The sequence below is a fragment of the Anomaloglossus baeobatrachus genome, chromosome 8 (assembly GCF_048569485.1).
Source record: "Anomaloglossus baeobatrachus isolate aAnoBae1 chromosome 8, aAnoBae1.hap1, whole genome shotgun sequence".
NCBI lineage: Eukaryota > Metazoa > Chordata > Amphibia > Anura > Aromobatidae > Anomaloglossus > Anomaloglossus baeobatrachus.
Genome location: NC_134360.1, coordinates 33856641 through 33876125, shown reverse-complemented (window position 1 = coordinate 33876125; position 19485 = coordinate 33856641). Strand labels below are relative to the sequence as shown.

Here is a 19485-nt window from a genome sequence, read left to right as displayed (position 1 = left end):
TCATTTTCAAAAATGTTATTGTTTGTCTAGATACAAATGCCTGGCTTTATTAATTGTGCAGTACGGTACATATGTGGAGGAGCTGAATGTATTTTCTTTTTTGTCTGTTACCTCTCTATGTTAAGATAATTCCGCAGCATCAACACGTTTCAAATCACTAACTTGATTCTATCTCCACATCTATGTAGTAAGCTTGATTCTGTGTATATTATCTATGTAGTAACCTTTGTTCTGGTACTATATATGTATGATACTTGGTTCTGGTCCTGTATCTATGTAGAAAGTTTGGTTCTGTTACTATATCTATGTAGCAAGCTCAGGTCTGTTCCCCTATTTATGTAATAAGCTTGGTTCTGTTCCTGTATTTATGTAGTAGGACTCATTCTGTTTCTCTAGCTATGTAGAAAGCATGGTTCTGTTCCTGTATTGGTCTAGCAGGACTGGTTTCTGTATCTGTGTAGCAAGATTTGTTCTGTTACTGAATTTATGTAATAAGCTTGGGTCTGACTGATATCAATGTAATAAGTTTGGTTCTGTAACTAAATAGTAAGTTTGATTCTTTTCCCATATCTATGGATTAAGCTTGGATCTGGTACTGTAGCTATGTAGCAATAATAAAAATATTTTTTATTTCTAGGGCACCAAAATACTTGGCAGCACTGTACAATTCAATGAGGACATGTACAAACAAAATATGACCTTACACAGTAGCACATAATTAAACACATACTAAGTATGTTCAGTCTCGGTAGCATATCTATGTAGTATATTTGGTCCTCGTACTGTATCTATATAGTAACTTGGATCTGGTACAGTGTTTATTTAGTAAGCTTGGTTTTGTTACAATATCTATGTAGTAAGCGAGGATTTGTCACTACATTTACTAAGTTAGGTTCTGGTACAGTGTTTATTTAGTAAGCTTGGCTTTGGTACCATAACTATGTAGTAGGCTCGGATTTGTCACCAGATCTATGAAGTAAGGTTAGTTATGGTACCAGATCTATGCAGTAAGCTAGTATCTGCCTCAAAATCTATGTAAAAGCTTAGTTCCACCATCACATCTATGCAGTAAGCGGTGTCCTGATGCCATATCTATACAGTTAGATTGCTTTTAGTGCTGCATTTAGATAGTAGCTATGTATATATTAACATATCTATCAGTAAGCTTGGTTCTGGTATGATATCTGTGTAGTAGACTTGTAACAGTTACTGTTTCAATATAACAATAACAAGCTCAGTTCTGTTGCCATGTAAGTGCATTATACTTGCTTAGATTGCTTTTGGTACTGCATTTATATAGTAACTATGTATATATTACCATATCTATCAGTAAGCTTGGTTCTGGTACCATATCTATGTAGTAGACTTGTAACAGTTACTGTTTCAATATAACAATAACAAGCTCAGTTCTGTTGCCATGTAAGTGCATTAGACTTGCTTCTGGTACCATATCTACGTACTGATCTTAGATAGATTACCATATTTACCAAGAACCATGGTTCTGTCACAATATTTATGGAGTTAGTTTGCTTCTGGAACCATATCTATGCACGTGGTTTGCTTCTGGTACTGCATCTCTGCAATAATCTTGGCTATATTACCATATGTAGCAGTAAACTTGGTTCTGGTACTGTATCTATATAGTGAGCTTTAATATATTAATATATCTATCAGCAAGCATGGTTCTGGTACTGTATCTATGTAGTAATCTTGAATATATTAACATATCTATCAGTAAGCTTGGTTCTGGTACAATATATGTAGCATACTTGAATGTGTTACTATCTCTATAAAGTAAGCTCAGTTCTGTCAACAAATCAGCACAGTAGACTTGGTTCTGGTACCATATCTATGTAGTCATTGTTGGATTCTTGCTGGAGATATTTCTATATGGATTTTTTTTTTATGTTAGCGAGTCCCCTCTTTGGTGAATTTTTTATGGTTCACTATTACTAGATTTGTACTTTGGTGGCTGATGACATAACTATGCAGTTAGCTTGCTTCTGGTACTGCATTTATGTAGTAACTGTGTATATATTACCTTATCTATCAGTAAGCTTAGTTCTGGTACCATACCTATGTAATAGACTTGTAACCGTTTCTATTTCAATATAATAAGCTCAGTTCTGTTGCCATATCAGTACAGTACACTTGCTTCTGGTACCATATCTATGTACTGAGCTTGGATAGATTACTATATTTTTCAGAAAGCTTGGTTTTGTCACAATATCTATGATGTTAGCTTGGTCCTGGTGTCATAACTAGGCAGTTAGTTTGCTTCTAGTAACATCTGTAATAATATTGAATATATTACCAAATCTAGCAGTTGGTTCTGGTACTGTATCTATGTAGTAAGCTTGAGTATATTAACATATCAATCAGTAAGCTTGGTTCTGGTCCAATATATATGTAGCACATTGAATCTGTTACTATCTCTATAACTAAAGCTCAGTTCTGTCACCATATCAGTGCAGTAGTCTTGGTTTTGGTACCATATCTATGTAGTGAGTGTCAGGTATTTGATGGAGAGGTTTTCTATATGGAGTTATTTTTAAATGTGTCGAGTCCCCTCTTCGGTGATTTTTTCATGGTTCACTATTACTAGATTTGTACTTTGGTTGCTGATGTCATATCTATAAAGTTAGCTTGCTTCTGGTACTGCATTTATGTAGTAACTGTGTATATATTACCTTATCTAACAGTAAGGTTAGTTCTTGTACCATACCTATGTAATAGACTTGTAACCGTTTCTATTTCAATATAATAAGCTCAGTTCTGTTGCCATATCAGTACAGTACACTTGCTTCTGGTACCATATCTATGTACTGAGCTTGGATAGATTACCATATTTTTCAGAAAGCTTGGTTTTTGTCACAATATCTATGGAGTTAGCTTGGTCCTGGTGTCATAACTAGGCAGTTAGTTTGCTTCTGGTAACATCTGTAATAATATTGAATATATTACCAAATCTAGCAGTTGGTTCTTGGACTGTATCTATGTAGTAAGCTTGAGTATATTAACATATCAATCAGTAAGCTTGGTTTTGGTACAATATATATGTAACAGACGTGACTGTTACTATCTCTATAAAGTAAGCTCATTTCTGTCACCATATCAGTGCAGTAGACTTGGTTTTGGTACCATATCTATGTAGTAACTGTCGGATCTTTGTTGGAGAGGTTTCTATATGGAGAGGGGTTTTTTTATGTGTCGAGTCCCTGCTTTGGTGAATTTTTTTATAGTTGACTACTACTCGATATGTACTTTAGTGGCTGATGTTCCACTTCGGAGACAGAGAATTTGTTTTATTACTGAATTGCGCTGCATCAGTTACTGGTAATGCAAAGTTTTTATCATTACGGGGCGCGCTCGGCTGGACGTCTCTCAGAAATCGACTTAGGTTTGGTTATGCAGCTGTTATTAAGGATTCATTACAGCCGGGGGGTTTTCTTGTGGGAAAGAAACAACCCAGATATTGTCAGGGGAGATTGGAGGACAAGTTTTGCAAATACCCTGGGACAAGGGGAGTGAAATGAAAATCCACTGGTCGAGCGAAATTTCCCAGCAACCCGTCACCCTGGCTCTAGAAACATCTCGTATCTCCCATTGAATCTTATCGACGGCTGTAGACAAATAAATATAGTTATCGCAGGGTCTGGGTACGTGCTCCGAGACTCTAGAAATTAGTCATACTCCTCTCACTGGCAAAAAATAAATTCGTCGCAGACGCAATTAAAATATTTACTCTGTAACTTAGAGATAACGCGTCTAAGATAAGGACTCGGGTGACACAATGTGCTAAATTTGGAATATCGGGTGTATATTTGCTCCTATATAAAGGGTTAATGGCGCAAGATTTAACATGCATGAATTATTTTTTGGGAGATAAGCGGCGCCGATGCATCAATGACGCCGCTTATCTCTTAGGAAATACATTCCAACATGTCCTACTCTTCTCTCTACCAGGGGTCTTTGCTAAAAATATAAGGGTATGAAAAAAAGAGAGAACAAAAGACTTGGTTAATGATGAAGAAATACTGAAGTATTAACCCTTTATATTGAATTAAAAGAGGTCACGGTGTGACTGCAGGTGTCCCGCCCGGTACGAGAGGACTTCTGGCGCAAGGCGCAACACAGAGGGAACAGCAGGGGAGCAATAATGGAAGACCCTGGCGCTAGTGAGAGGGGAATGGGGGTCACCTCCTAACACTCACCTGTGGCTGATCCCTATACTCCAAAACATCCATGGATGGGTCCTGCCCCCGTGTGCCATCATATGCCTAGGCCCTTGTTGGCCCTGAACTCACTGTCACACAAGGTACGGTGAATTACCAAGCGAACAGCCGAAGGAAAGGGAAACCCTGTGTCTAGGGAAATGGGAGATGGTGATTCCTGACCAAACCTACTGCTGGTCCCTGAGGTCCCTCACCACCCTAGATAGGTTCCACATCTATGGCCAAGCTGAACACCTGACCCTGCTGCTGGTCCCTGGGGTCCCTCACCACCCTAGACAGGTTCCAAACCTATGCGCCGGGCAGAATACCTGACCCTACTGCTGGTCCCTGGGGTCCCTCACCACCCTAGATAGGTTCCACACCTATGCGCCGGGCAGGATACCTGACCCTACTGCTGGTCCCTGTAGTCCCCCACCACCCTAGATAGGGTCCACACCTATGCGCCGTGCAGGATACCTGACCCTACTGCTGGTCCCTGGGGTTCCTCACCACCCTAGATAGGTTCCGCACCTATGCGCTGAGCTGGATACTTGACCCTTTTGCTGGTCCCTGGGGTCCCTCACCACCCTAGGTAGGTTCCGCACCTATGCGCCAAGCTGGATACCTGACCCTACTGCTGGTCCCTGGGGTGCCTCACCACCCTAGATAGGTTCTGTACCTGTGCACGAATCCGGATACTGGACCCTAGGTATCCTTAGTGCTTAGCTCTAAATAGGGAACGGATAGGATGAGTTCTTCGTCAACCCCACTAAACGCTATAGAAGACACAAAGAGGACACACAGGTGGAAAATGCAGGAACTAGTTATCCACAGAGGACACAGGTTGACATTTACAGCAATGATACCACAGAGGAGTACAAGCCACCTGCTTGCCACCAGGGCTTGAATGAACTGAATAATATCACCAGCACCAGTCCAAGGAAGGAAGGGGTATTTAAGCACCAAGAGAATACTGATAATCAACAGCTGGGTGGAAGTCAAGTGCCTCTTGTCCAAAAGGGGGAAAGATGAATCCAGCAGGAAAGCTACCTATACCAATGAATACTGACAGCAGGAACAATGGAAAGTCAGGGAGCATTCTGCACATCCTGAAGCTTTGACCTTCGATGGCCAGAAACCACATGACTGTCTGACAATCGTGACACTCACCCTGAGTAGTGAAGGCCAGTCTTGCCACTCCAATAAGATGGAAGGTAAGACAAACAGGTGGAGAAAGACACTACAAAAAGCACTCCTAGGCTTGTTCAGCAGGAACCTTGCAGCTGCAACAGATACAACTCTACAGCTATGCAGAGATGAGCTCCTTCCACATGGACAGCACAGGTAGGAGCTATAGCCGGCTCCTTCTACAGCATAGGTATGAGCTTTACCTGACATAGGGAGGAGTGAGGAGCGGTTATTTGTAGCAGAAGAGAGCGGCTGCAGCTGAGGCTACAAATATTTGTTAGATCACTGCAGGATAGAAATGTACCTTAACCCCTTCAATACCAGATGGAATTAAATACTCTCCAACTCAGGGTAAACAACGAGCGGGCACTAAAGAGGATATGCGATCAACAATACGCTGTTACCTTTTGATCCCAGATCCCCCCAAGATCACATCAAGCCGTAACTCATGACAAAATAATTAAAATGAGGAACATTGTATCAAATTTGGGATGGGTGCAACCAAACCTATAATACATATAGCAGGCAGTCTGGGCCTCAAAAGGAAATAAATGGCGTAATTGATGCTTGGACGACACTTATCTCCTTTCTGTACCGGGAGCAACATGAATTAGGTTTATTTTTTTTACTTAGATGCATGTAAATCATTTTTGCAATTTGGTATTATTTCAAAATTTGGTACTGTTTGGCTTTTACAGCTTTGTCGTTTCCCGACACGTTCACCCTTTATGTGGTCTGTGGTCATAACATGACTGAGAGCAGCTCAGAAAAAAACCCCCAAACCATAAAAGCTTACAAACACTTTAGAATGAGCTCACGGATGGATTCTCAGTTAACTAATTCTGCAAACCATCAATAAACAGTGCACCCCAGAAGCTGTAGAAAACAAACGGTGCAACATTTTTAATAGAATTCGATTGAAAAATGATTTTTAGCCAAAAATACACGGATTTAGAAAAATTGTCCTCAAAAGTGGACAACCCCTTTAAGCCAATATTCCATAATGTATTTTTGCACTGAGCTGGTCCCTCAGTAGTACTCTTATCTGAAGATTTAGCCAGGTGGATTGCAACCCAAGCTAATTATTTCTTAATAGATAAGCGGCTCCATTTATATGTGGATGCCGCTTATCTCCTTTTTATCCACTAAGGTAAACTGCATTGCAGTTGTCATTCAGTCCGGTTCTCGGGCCCTCACACAGGCCGACCATTGGACCCAGCAGTTTACATTAATGTTTCATTACATGGCGGGGCGAATTAAAGTGACATCTTCGAAATAAAATAAACATAGGGGGGTTGCCAGTCCTCTTGTGAATTTGGGGGTTAAACTTTTCTTCATTTTGTAAACCGCTCCATGGGGAGAAAGTAGCCTCTAAATCCTTCAATGAAAACTGCTAAATCTCCTAAGCAGAGAAGAGTCCCACTCTACAGGTCATGTGTCGCTTTAGAGCCAATCAAATGTCGAGTAAGATGTCATGTGACCAGAAGAGGAAGACACTTTTCAGTTAATGTAAACAGACTTTTCGGAGGTTTCCTAGCTCCCTTATATGCAGGAAACCCCAAAATATATAATGGAAAGTACAGTAGTTTCCCCCTACAATAGATGGGCCAACATTCATGGTTCTTTAAAAATGGTGGCACACGCCCTTTAAATTTTAGATCCTTAAAGACATACTACTAAATGTAAGAATCCGGAGCTTCGTCTATGAAGAAGTCACATTTTCTGCAGGAGGCTCCGCTCATTTTACGACGCACAATCCGATCCCGAGAAGACTTATGGCCGCCCCACATCGATTTGTTCCCGTCCAGAAAATTTATTTATGTATCTCAAAAGCAGGACGGGTAAAAATCAATCACAATCAGCTCCGTAATGATAAAAGAAAGCGACTGCCACCGGAGGACTCGTACCTAAGAGGAATGATGCTGCCGCTGGGTCACATCGGGAGTCTATTATCCATCACCGTCCAAAATCTGATTACCAAGGCGGTTTTATTTTTTTTCAACCCAGTGGTTTTCTTGGACGACTTTAAGCTTTTCTCAGCTTAGACAGTTGTAGCCCAATCACGAAAATAGTCGTAAAGTCTAATATGTGTTGGTCACTAGGAGGCGTACAGTGGAGAGATGGACGCTCATCTCCTTCTGAAGTCTATAGTTGTTTGGTCCCCCTCTAGGACCCTGACCCGTCAGGCTCTTCTCATCGTTCCTTTGGATAAGCCATAAGATTAGAAAACTTTTTTAAAGAGTTATTCCCTGTTGTGACATTTACGACAGATCATATATGGGGAAATACTGAGCAAATGGCGAAAAGGGAGACAAGGAAAGAGGGAAACCCAGTGTCTAGGGGAAGGGGAGATGGTGACACCTGATAAAACCTCCCGCTGGCCCATGTCTCCACTAGATATGTTCCGCGAACCTATGCACCGAGCAGGATACCTGACCCTGAACTAGGCCCTAGGTAATGAATGGGTGGTATGAGTGCTAGTCAACCCCACTAGATCCTAAAGAACACACAGAGAAAAGAAACAGGGAAAAGCAAACAACTAACCTCCACAATGACTTAGGGAGAGGAACATCAACACACAACGTTTGTTTAGATGATTACTGTCATGGTTCTGATCCGTGGTGCTCTGCTCTCCAGTATAGCCGGTGCTCTGCTTTGTATTTTGCGCTGGTGGACGGGTGGTTTCCTGTCCTCTGTTCCTGTGCTGGTGTTGGGTGTTGGGAGGAGCCTCTTTCCAGGCGCCTCGTTCCGGGTGATTGCTCGGCTTCATTAGGGAGCAACCTCACCCGGAACGCCGCCAGTCGTAGTTTCTGTCTGCAGTAAGTGCTCTGGCTCCCATTTGTGCTTTCATCTTGTCCTCCTACCCCAGACCTTTTGTTTTCGCTCTGCTCCCATGTCCCTTAATTTGACGTTGTTCCCCGGCTCCTGACAGCCGGCTTATACCCCAACCTTGGCTCTGCTTTTCCCCAGTGTACCTTAGTTGACTTCCTGGCTTCTGACCTCTGGCTTGTGCTCTGACCTCAGCTTTGCTTCATCCTTGTGTTCCATACGTAACCTCCTGGCTCCTGACCTCCGGTTTGTTGTACATCCCCGTCACTAAATGCTTTTGGAGACACCTAGTGGTAGTTTGTCACATTTACAAGCCGACTGCTTGCAATCAGGACTGTATAGAAACTTAACTCTATCACCAGCAACATACCAAGGGGAAATGCAGGTAAATAAAGACACAGAGGGTGAGGGATAATGATTAGCACCTGAAAGGAATAGATCTCCGCAGGGTCCTAAAGGGGAATGAGTAAATCCTAACACAGAAGACACGAAAACTCTTCTATTCACACGATAGAAGAAAAGATGGAATATTAAAGAGCAGTTTGTGCAGCTAAATGCAGTGACCTTCTGCAGCCGGACACCACAGGGTTGTCTGTCCACCGTGACAGATCCATGGGTGTCATGGCAGAGCATGACCGGTTAGGGAGAAAGAGGGGATATGTCACACTGAGTGTGACCGAGAAGGGAGAAAGACTAGACGGCAGTACAGATAAAACAGGGGCTACTGGGCAGACCCCAAGTCTGAGGACCCTGTGCTGTCCCTCTACCCTGACTACCATCTAGTTTACAGTCAGGATGAGGAACAGCACAGGGTCCCCAGACTTAGGATCAGCCTAGTAGCCCCTGTACTATCTGTACTCCCCCATGACAGATCCATGGGATAGTTCCGAACGAGACCTGGTCAAGCATTGTTGGGCATGTGCATGCGCGACTCTCTTCGTCCACTGCGCAAGAATGAGAACACGTGGCATGTTTTTGGGAATGGAGAGGTGGCCTTGCATGAGCGGCTGTCTCCATTCATTTGCTGAGCACGCTTGCTTTGCAATTTTTGGAACTCCCATAAAAAAAGAGGAAGTGGCGCATGCGCAGTAATCTCTTCATTGAAGTCACGGTTCTTGAGTCTGATGTGGTGCCTCAGTAATGGGATTCTGTGTATATGCCCTAAATTTTCCAGATGGTGAACAACTCTTCCGTTAAATTTTAGACATACGCATTCATTTGGCCAAAATCTATCCTTCCTGACTCCACCGTAAACATAAATGTATGCATTGACCGAGCATGCATATTTATTTCTATAGGGAGAAATAAACCTTGTGTTTTCCGGTGCAACAACCTACCCAAAATGAGCAGCCCCCAAAGACATGAGAATTTTGGTGGATCTCCCCAACCAGACGATGACCTGCGACAACTCACTGCAGGCAAACAGATGCCTTCCAAGGTGAAAACTGGTCAACCTTGGAAATCCTTCTATTCCGGAGACTCTTCCAAACTCCCGGAAAGAAACACCTTGTATATTGCATCAAGTCAAAAATGAAGTAATTTGTGGTCAGATTAGGTTCTTTGCACACATACTTGGTTTTGGTTGTCTCCTACCGCAAACATCAAGCGTTGAATGGTTGATAGCGAGAAGTGATTGACCTTCATGGAGATCATATATGTAACGCACAATGACCACCATACCATGCACATCCATGCCACCTCCTCTTAGGTTGTGACCGGTGATGGAGAGACATCCATCCATTGAGGTCATCACCAAACAAGACCCATCATCTGCAGGCTTCCATTGCATTTGGTCAAGTCTATATAGGAGCCAAACTTTCAATGGGTGCAGAAACTTTCAAAAGGGTCTTGGTTGGTTCCACCTGGTTTTCCTATTGGGTATTAGAACTTATGCAAAAAAACACTCTTCAAAAAGGAACTTTACTGATAGCAATGGAAGCATGGCTGACAAATGCCAGACCCATCTGTCCTGGGTGGCAAAATGTGGCACCATAATAGCGGGTCTGGAGGGGGTCTCTCCTGTATACGCCCCTGTAAGAAGCATTTTATCCAGTAGCCGTGTGTAATGATTTCCTGAACCTGTTTTCACTGTAGAAAGCACATTCCTTGCAAAGATTTATTATTTTGAGGGAGTAAACGGACGGGGAAATATCTGTCCTGTTCGTACATGTCTACAGCTACCTCCCTCTTAATAAATGGGTCGTATCAGATGGGAATGTCGGAATGCGCTAGTATCTGATGGAAATTGGAAATAACATACGAAGATGATATACAGTCATGGCTATAAGTGTTGGCACCCTTGAAATTATTCCAGACTCCCGGAATAGTTTTGTAATTACTAATATATATATATATATATATATATATATATATATATATATATATATATATATATATATATATATATATATATCTAATATATAAAGCTGAATGTGTGTGTGTGTGTGTGTGTGTGTGTGTATGTCCGGGATTGGCATTTGCACCGTCGCAGCTACAGCTCAAAATTTTGCACACTTCTAGACCCCGAGAGCGTCATAGGCTATGTTTTGGGGGGAGATTTTAACCCTGCGCTTTACAGTTATTCACCAAAAAACCTGTCTCCATTAAAGCGAATGGAGCTGGGAGCCACAATGCAGCCAGAACTTCAGAAGAGTGCGCAGCCACGCCCTTAAATGGAATGTTGGCGTGTCACAATGCAGCCAGGGAAAGAGACAGACACAGACAGGGAAAGAGGCAGACATAGACAGGGTAAGAGACAGACACAAAGAGACAGACACAGACAAAGAGACAGACTGACAGGGAAAGAGAGGAAAAGAGAGAGACAGGTTAAGAGACAGACACAGACAGGTAAAGAGACAGACACAGACAAAGAGACAGAGATAGACAGGGAAAGAGACAGACAGGGTAAGAGACAGACAAAGACAAGTAATGAGACAAAGAGACAGACACACGGAAAGCAACAGAGGGAAAGAGACAGGGAAAGAGAGGGAAAGAGACAGACAGGGAAAGAGAGGGAAAGAGACAGACAGGGAAAGTGACAGAGATAGATACTTAGACAGACAGGGAAAGAGATTGAGACAGACAAAGAAAGAGACAGAGACAGTCAGAGACAGACAGACAAAGAGATAGAGAGAGAAACAGATAGATATATACAGAGGGGGAGACAGACATTCTAATTACATTTCTATCTATTTGTTTTGTGTTTTTTTGTGTGCAGAATACATTTTTGTTAATACATTCTATTTATCCATTCTATCCCGGGTGTTAATACATTCTATTTATACATTCTATCCCGGGAATATTAATACATTCTATTTATACATTCTATCCCGGGAATATTAATACATTCTATTTTGTTAACAGCAGTTATTAACCCGGGCGAAGCTGGATAGTACAACTAGTATATATATATATATATATTATTTTTTTTTTAAATTTATTTTCCTTTGTGTGTATTGGATCAACACAAAAAACTAAGGGGAAAAAAGCGAGTTGAACGTGATTTCACACAAAACTTCATAAGTGGGTTGGACAAAATTGTTGTCTCTCTCAACTTAATATTTGGTTGCGCCCTTTACCCTATGGAATAAATATCTTCAATCAATCACTTCCTATACCCGTCCACAAGCTTCTTACTTCTCTCACCTGGAATCTCGGACTTATAATCTGCTCCAGGTCTCTCATATTTGAAGGCGTCTTCTCTTCTCCCAGCAGCAATTTTACAATCTCTCCACATGTGTCAATGGGATTTGGATCCGGACTCATTGCTGCCACTTCAGATCTCTCCAGCGCTTTGTTTCCATGCATTTCTGGGGCTTCTTGAAGTGTTTGGGGTCATTATCCTGCTGGAAGACCCATGACCTAGGACTATACCCAGTTTTCTGACACTGGGCACTACATTGCCACCTAGAATGCTTTGGTAATCTTCAGATTTCATGATGTCGCGCACACAGTCAGGACCCCCAGAGCCAGAGGCAGCAAAACAACCAAAACATCTCTGACCTCCACCATGTGTGACTGTAGGTGCTGTGTTCTTCTCTTTGTAAGCCTCATTCCGTTTTCAGTAAACAGTAGACTGATGCGCTTTACCAAAAAGCTCTATCTTGGTCTCATCTGTCCACAAGACACTTCCCAGAAGGATTTTGATTACTTATGTAAACTTTTGCTTTTTTATGATTCTGTCAGCAGTGGGGTCCTCCTGGGTCTCCTCCATAGCGTTTCATTTCATTCAGATGTGGACGGATAGTTCGCACTGACACTGATGCCCCCTGATCCTGCAGAACAGCTGGAATTTCTTTGGAACTTGATTGGAGCTTATCCTTCATCTGGACTGTACTGTGATGCAACCTTTCATCAATTTTTCTCTCAGCAAAGGATCCCGCTGCTGCTTCAGCATCAGGTACAAGTGAAACAAGAAGAAATGATCCAGCTTCCAGATTTTTTTTTTCCTTTATAACAAAATTCACCTTTATTTGTAATTTCTTTAAAATCATCCAAGAAAATACCATCCACGTCCAGGGAGATTAGCTACAGTGCCATGGGTTGTAAACTTCTTGATTATATTACACACTGTGGACAAAGGAACATCAAGATCTCAGGAGATGAATTTGTAACCTTGAGATTGTTGGTATTTTTCAACAATTTTGTTTTTCTCGTCCTCAGACAGTTCTCTCCTCTTTCTGTTCTCCATGCTTAGTGTGGCACACAGACTCACAATGCAAAGACAGAGTCATCTTCTCCCCTTTTTATTTGGTTTCAGGTGTGATTTTCATATTGCCCACACCTGTTACTTGTCACAGCTGCATTGAATGAGCATCACATGCTGGAAACAAAGTTATTTACCGCCAATTTTGGAAAGGTGGCAACAATTTTTTCCGGACTGTTTTTAGAGATTTGTGTGAAATGATGTCCAATTCGCCTTATGTCGCTGTTTTTTAATGTTGTTCCAATACACACAAAGGAAATATGTGCATAACAAAAAATGAGTAATTGCAGGGGATACGTACTTCATTTTCTGGAACAATTGCAAGGGTGCAAACACTTTTGGAGAGGACTTTATATTCATTCCACTAGTTGGTCTTATGGCTCATTGTTGTAGTAATCTGAAGTTCCTGGGTCTCCCCATCTCCCCCCTAAAAGAAAAAAAATGGCGCTAAAGTCTCCCCTAACTTTAAAAGTGTACTGGACATTGTAGTCATAAAATTTAAAGGACTTTTCTGCTCCTACCCATGGGTCGTGTCTGATATTACATGTCTGATATTAAAATAGATCAACATTCATGCGACTACTGCAGTACCGGACACAGCCATTGCACAAGAGTGGCGCTGTTTCCCATCCTGAACAACTCCTGCTACGATTACTGATTAATCAGTGATTATATAACATTAACACAAGCAATTTTTCCTTCTCTCTTCTCCAGTACATTCATTCGGCTGGGATCGTTCACAGGGTAAGTGCGCATTTATGTACAATCGACACCAACCTGACACTCATATAAGGATACAGTCCAAAAAAACAACATAAAAGATCCCCCTTGATGCTGAAAGGATCCATATCTTTAAAGGCTGAATGTGATTTTTAAAATGACCTGTCACTTGCCACAAATATGTAATGTGGTGTAAATGCCGCTGTTCTTATGAATCGGGCGTTCTTTTTCTTTTGTTCCTGCTCCTCTTCCCTGTATATAATATGTTGTCTTGTTAGCCAAGTGGGTGTGGTTCACAAGTCTAGTTGAAAGTCTTATTTTAAGGACCACACCCACATGGCTATTAACCTCCTCTTCCCTGTATATAAATGTAGTCTTGTTAGCCAAATGGGTGTGGTTCACAATTCTAGTTGAAAGTCTTATTTTAAGGACCACACCCACATGGCTATTAACCTCCTCTTCCCTGTATATAATGTAGTCTAGTTAACCGAGTGGGTGTGGTTCACAATTCTAGTTGAAAGTCTGATTTAAGGACCACACCCACATGGCTATAAACCTCCTCTTCCCTGTATATAAATGTAGTCTTGTTAGCCAAGTGGGTGTGGTTCACAAGTCTAGTTGAAAGTCTTATTTTAAGGACCACACCCACATGGCTATTAACCTCCTCTTCCCTGTATATAAATGTAGTCTTGTTAGCCAAGTGGGTGTGGTTCACAATTCTAGTTGAAAGTCTTATTTTAAGGACCACACCCACATGGCTATTAACCTCCTCTTCCCTGTATATAATGTAGTCTAGTTAACCGAGTGGGTGTGGTTCACAATTCTAGTTGAAAGTCTTATTTTAAGGACCACACCCACATGGCTATAAACCTCCTCTTCCCTGTATATAAATGTAGTCTAGTTAACCGAGTGGGTGTGGTTCACAATTCTAGTTGAAAGTCTTATTTTAAGGACCACACCCACATGGCTATTAATCTCCTCTTCCATGTATATAATGTAGTCTAGTTAACCGAGTGGGTGTGGTTCACAATTCTAGTTGAAAGTCTGATTTAAGGACCACACCCACATGGCTATAAACCTCCTCTTCCCTGTATATAAATGTAGTCTTGTTAGCCGAGTGGGTGTGGTTCACAATTCTAGTTGAAAGCCTTATTTAAGGACCACGCCCACTTGGCTATTTAGACTATATTTCTTTTTTTAGGCAGTTGAACACCAACATGCAACATTTTAGCTGACTTTTAAGTCTTAAAGGGCACAAAACAGGAAAAAAAAGCATATTTGATTTTGGGCACAATTAATTAGTGACATGTTGATGAATTTGGCGCGAAAACCACCAGGGCAAAAAAAATTGAAATCACCAAGTGCGTAAAATCATTAAAAAAAAATAAATTCTGGTCACTTTTGCTCTATTACAGGATTTAAAGCCGAGCAACCTAGGAGTGGATGAAAATTACGAGATCAAGGTAAATGGAACCCTTTATTTTCTTGAAATTGTGTCATTCCTCTGTTACTCTTCCTGGAAATATTGGTTTCACCATTTCTCTTGTTAATGTGGGGTGAAATTCTGCCAGATCATTACTGAGAATATCAGACCATGTAGAGAACCAGTTTTTTTGAGCAATAAATTACATTTTCTAAGATTTCTTTTATCATAACTTCAGATTTTGGATTTTGGACTGGCCCGACAGACAGAACCAGAGATGACCGGATACGTGGTGACTCGCTGGTACAGGGCTCCAGAGGTGATCCTCAACTGGATGCATTACAACCAAACAGGTGACTCCCAGGAATCCGAGCATTATGGCAATAATATGCCGGTAACATGCTCCCTAAAAACACGCTGACACAGGATTGCTTTCTTTCTAGTGGATATTTGGTCTGTTGGATGCATCTTGGCGGAAATGATCACAGGACGCGTCTTATTCCCTGGAGGAGACTGTATCCTTTACATACACAATTTCATATAAATATTTTTGAGCAAAAGTCATTGTGCAAGGAGGGGGAGGAGGTGAGCTGTGACATTTCCTATTGTCAATGGTGGCTCCTGTGTTATCTACTGTATATAGAGGTGTTATCAACCATTGCACAGGAAGAGGTGAGCTGTGATATCACATATTGTGAATGGTGGATCCTGTGTTATCTATTGTATATAGAGGTATTATCAATTGTTGTACAGGAGGGGAGGTGAGCTGTGACATTATCTATTGTGAATGGTGGATACCGTGTTATCTACTGTATATAGAGGTGTTATCAATCATTGTACAGGAGGAGGAAGAAGTGAGCTGTGATATCACCTTTTGTGAATGGTGGATAGTGTGTCATCTACTGTATATAGGTGCGTTACCAGTCATTATACAGGAGGAGGAAGTGAGCTGTGACATGGTGGATCCTGTATTATGTAGTATAGATTATCAGTCACTATGCAGGAGGAGGTGAGCTGTGACATTGTGGATCATGTGTTTTACATATGAGTGGTGTTACCCATCACGCATAGTGTGAAAGCTGCAAGTTTTAAGTACAATTTCTATATCTGGATAGTAGAAAAAAGCTTCCGGTCTTTGTGAGCGCTAATAATAGATCTTTGGTCTTTGATCTTTTAAGAAATTTGGCTTTATTATTAATACCATAAAGCTCTTGTATTAACACAACGCGTTTCAGCAAGATACACTTGCCATCCTCAGGTGTATCTCTACAGTATATCTGAATAGTGACAGGTACGTCGAGCCTCAGACTGCAGAGAACCTTAAAAATTGTAACCACAGATTTTGATGAGCTGAACAAAATTATTGAAGTAATAGGAAGCCCCAAACCTTCTCTGATCAACAAGATGGAAAGTAAACACGTAAGTCCGCAGGTTCTCTTTTATAATTCCAGAAACAATGCCGCCATCCTTAGCATATCCAGATAACAAATACTACAATAATACCGTACTGTGCTCTTCAAGCCTAAAATAAAGCTGCAAATCAGTGTCTAAAGAAGTAGTAAAGGATGATCTGTCTCTATGTAGAGGTGGCCGATACTATGGACTTAGCCAAACAGACTGTGCTATGGGGTTTCTGTAGCTGCCATAGAAGTGAATGGGAGTTATAGAATAGCTTGGCTGTTTCCATAACTCCACCCAAATTTAAGGGTAAAGTGATTAGTGGTTTAGGGCAGTGTAGGGGTTAATTTTAATATTTTGGTCCAGGTCAGTTCAGATTTAGATGTGCCACTCTCAGGTTGCCTGTTTGGGGACTGTGCGTTGTGGCCTCTAGGCACCTGCCCTGTTTGCCACCCCAAAAAACAGATCCATGAGAATGAACCAATAATTTCCTAACTTGATTCCATCCGCAGGCTCAAGATTACTTAAAAATGCTCCCCGAGAAACAGAAAAGGAATTTTAAAGAGCTCTTCCCGACAATGAGCCCACTAGGTACGGTAATCTATATATTTTCTCCATTTGTTTGGATGTTAAATACAATCTATTGTTAACTGTTGTCAGCCAATGGGAGAACTACCGGCTGCGGGGGTTCTTCATGATATAATGCTGCACATCTGCTGATCGTCAGCATCTCTGGAACACTCCGAACAGTTGATACATTGTGTTCTGCTTTGTGAAGGTTCCGAGGGGGCGGGGCATAACATAAGTGGAGCAATTTGAATTTGTTTCATGCCCCGCCCCTGCTTTAGGCTTCACATAGGTAAATTAGGAATACTTTTAGAGTGACTTGTACCTTTCATGTCTCCTCAGAAATTGATCTTCTAGACAAGATGTTGGATTTGGACCCGGAGAGGAGATTATCTGCAGCAGAATGCCTGGCACATCCTTACTTAGAGGAATACCACGACTCCGACCCTGACCCACCGGGCGAAAAATACGATGACTCCTTTGAAAATCTGGACCTTCCAATTTCAGAATGGAAAAGTAAAATTTTAAAAACAGTTTTTCTTTTCTTATATACATTATGTTTCCATTATTTGCCATTTGCAAGACCTCTGCTTGCTGTCAGACATGTAGACCTGACGGTGACATTTTTTCTTTTACACAGGTTTAAGTCACATGGAAGTAATGACGTTTGAACCCAAGAAGCCGAAGCAACAGTCTACATGACCATATGGCGGCACGGCAAATCTCCTGGCACCTCAAGACACCAGAGCTCCCTCATTGCAGAGAGATCTGAGGCTTTAGTCCCCTTATTTTCAGGATCAGCACTGGAAGGACTGTGCACTTTTCCAGAGCCGTCCCTTAGTATGACCCCCCCACCCCATCCTTGTTCCAAAATTTCATATTTGTACATATGTCTTTAGAAAAGATTCTGGAAACAGCACCCCCCTTTGTTTACAGGCGATGTCAGGAATTGCAACTCTGCTCCTTTGACTACCCCTTTAAAAAGTAATGGGATGTGTGTGCCATCATTTAATAATCCGAAGGGGCGGAGGGGGGGGGGGGGGGGTCTGATCTATTCCTCCCAGATCCAGTGCAAGGTTTCTTATACTTTTTTCCTGCACAGGAGAGCCTGACCACCCACTGTGCAGGGAGATGCAGCAGGACACTCTTCTAGTCAACAAAGCCAGTTGAGGTTCCTCTGCACAGTGGGTGGTCCTGTGCAACAAACAATGGAGCGGATGTGACCCCTTTATTCTCTGGATAAGGCCCCATGGATCATAAATTCACAGCACATCCCATGACTTTAGAGGTTAGAAGTACCCCTTTAAAGCGCACCAATCACCAGGATTTTCCTATATAACCTAAAGCCAGTGCTATACAGGCACTATCAGGCTGATTCTATACACACCTGTAGTGGTCAGCTCGGATGTATGGGTTTTGCAACACAAGCAAGTAAAGTTTATAAAATGAGCAGCTTTTTGAGTGGCAGCAGCTGCCGATAGCTGGGGTGGGTATTCATAGTGATTCTCGTCCCCCCCGCCTGTCATCCTCCCCGTTAGTAAAACAATTCTATAATAGGATTAGCATATATAAGTGACTAGAAGAACCTGTGCTGATGTCATACCCATGTGACCAGAAGGGGCGGGGCTTCAAACAACATAGCTGATATCAGGAAGCAACATTATTTTTCTGTTGGCTGAGGCCCTGCCCCCTTCTGGTCACATGGGTATGACATCAGCACAGGTCCTTCTAGTCACTTAGAATCGTTTTACTATAATAGAATTAGCATAAATAACAGGGGAAGGGGATAACTATGAATACCCTCCCCAGTTATCAGCTGAATGGCTGCTGCTGTCACTCAAAAAGCTGCTCATTTTACAAACGTTACTTGCTTATGTTTCAAAGCCTATACATCCGAGCTGACCACTATTGTATAGAGTCAGCCTGATAGTGCCAGTATAGCACTGGCTTTAGGTTATATGTGCTTTAACCCTAGAATGCATACCTGGGGCCTCGCAGGCCTGCTAGGTTACTTATTTTCTATGGTAGATTTCTATGGTTGCACGTTCTAGGGTTAAAAGGGATTGTGTCATCTAGAACTTTTATGGCATATCGCCAGGATTTGCCGTAAATGCCCAATGTGGGACCCTCCCTCTAATTTGGAAACGTCCGGAGCAGAGAGGTCATTCATTTGTATGTGAATTCTGAAAACTTCCCTCAGAATGGCGCAATACCTGACACGGCCTGTAGACAAGGGTGGCGCTGTTTCTGGCAAAATTAAAAATTAACTTGGCTGTTTTGTTCCAGAAACAGCGCCACCATCACCTACAGGATGTGTAGACCCCAATTCATTTCCAAGTAGCTAAACTGCAATACCAGACACAACCTGTACACATTAGGGGCGCTACAGTCATAATTGTGCACACTGCAGGACGGCCTTGTGCCTTCATATCAGGATTTTG

General features: G+C 42.0%; 1 protein-coding gene across 2 annotated transcripts in view; it reads left to right on the top strand.

The window, feature by feature from the left end:
* The window catches only part of LOC142249648 (mitogen-activated protein kinase 12-like), a 149276-nt gene extending 130357 nt beyond the window's left edge, over positions 1-18919 (top strand). For both annotated transcript variants that reach the window (XM_075321427.1, XM_075321428.1), the window contains exons 5-12: positions 13651-13680; positions 15072-15119; positions 15318-15432; positions 15523-15594; positions 16419-16498; positions 16990-17068; positions 17387-17560; positions 17685-18919. In XM_075321427.1, the coding sequence (XP_075177542.1) occupies positions 13651-13680; positions 15072-15119; positions 15318-15432; positions 15523-15594; positions 16419-16498; positions 16990-17068; positions 17387-17560; positions 17685-17746 (660 nt within the window). In that variant the 3' untranslated portion in view covers positions 17747-18919. The remainder of the gene's footprint in view (positions 1-13650; positions 13681-15071; positions 15120-15317; positions 15433-15522; positions 15595-16418; positions 16499-16989; positions 17069-17386; positions 17561-17684) is intronic.
* The last annotated feature ends 566 nt before the right edge of the window (positions 18920-19485 follow it).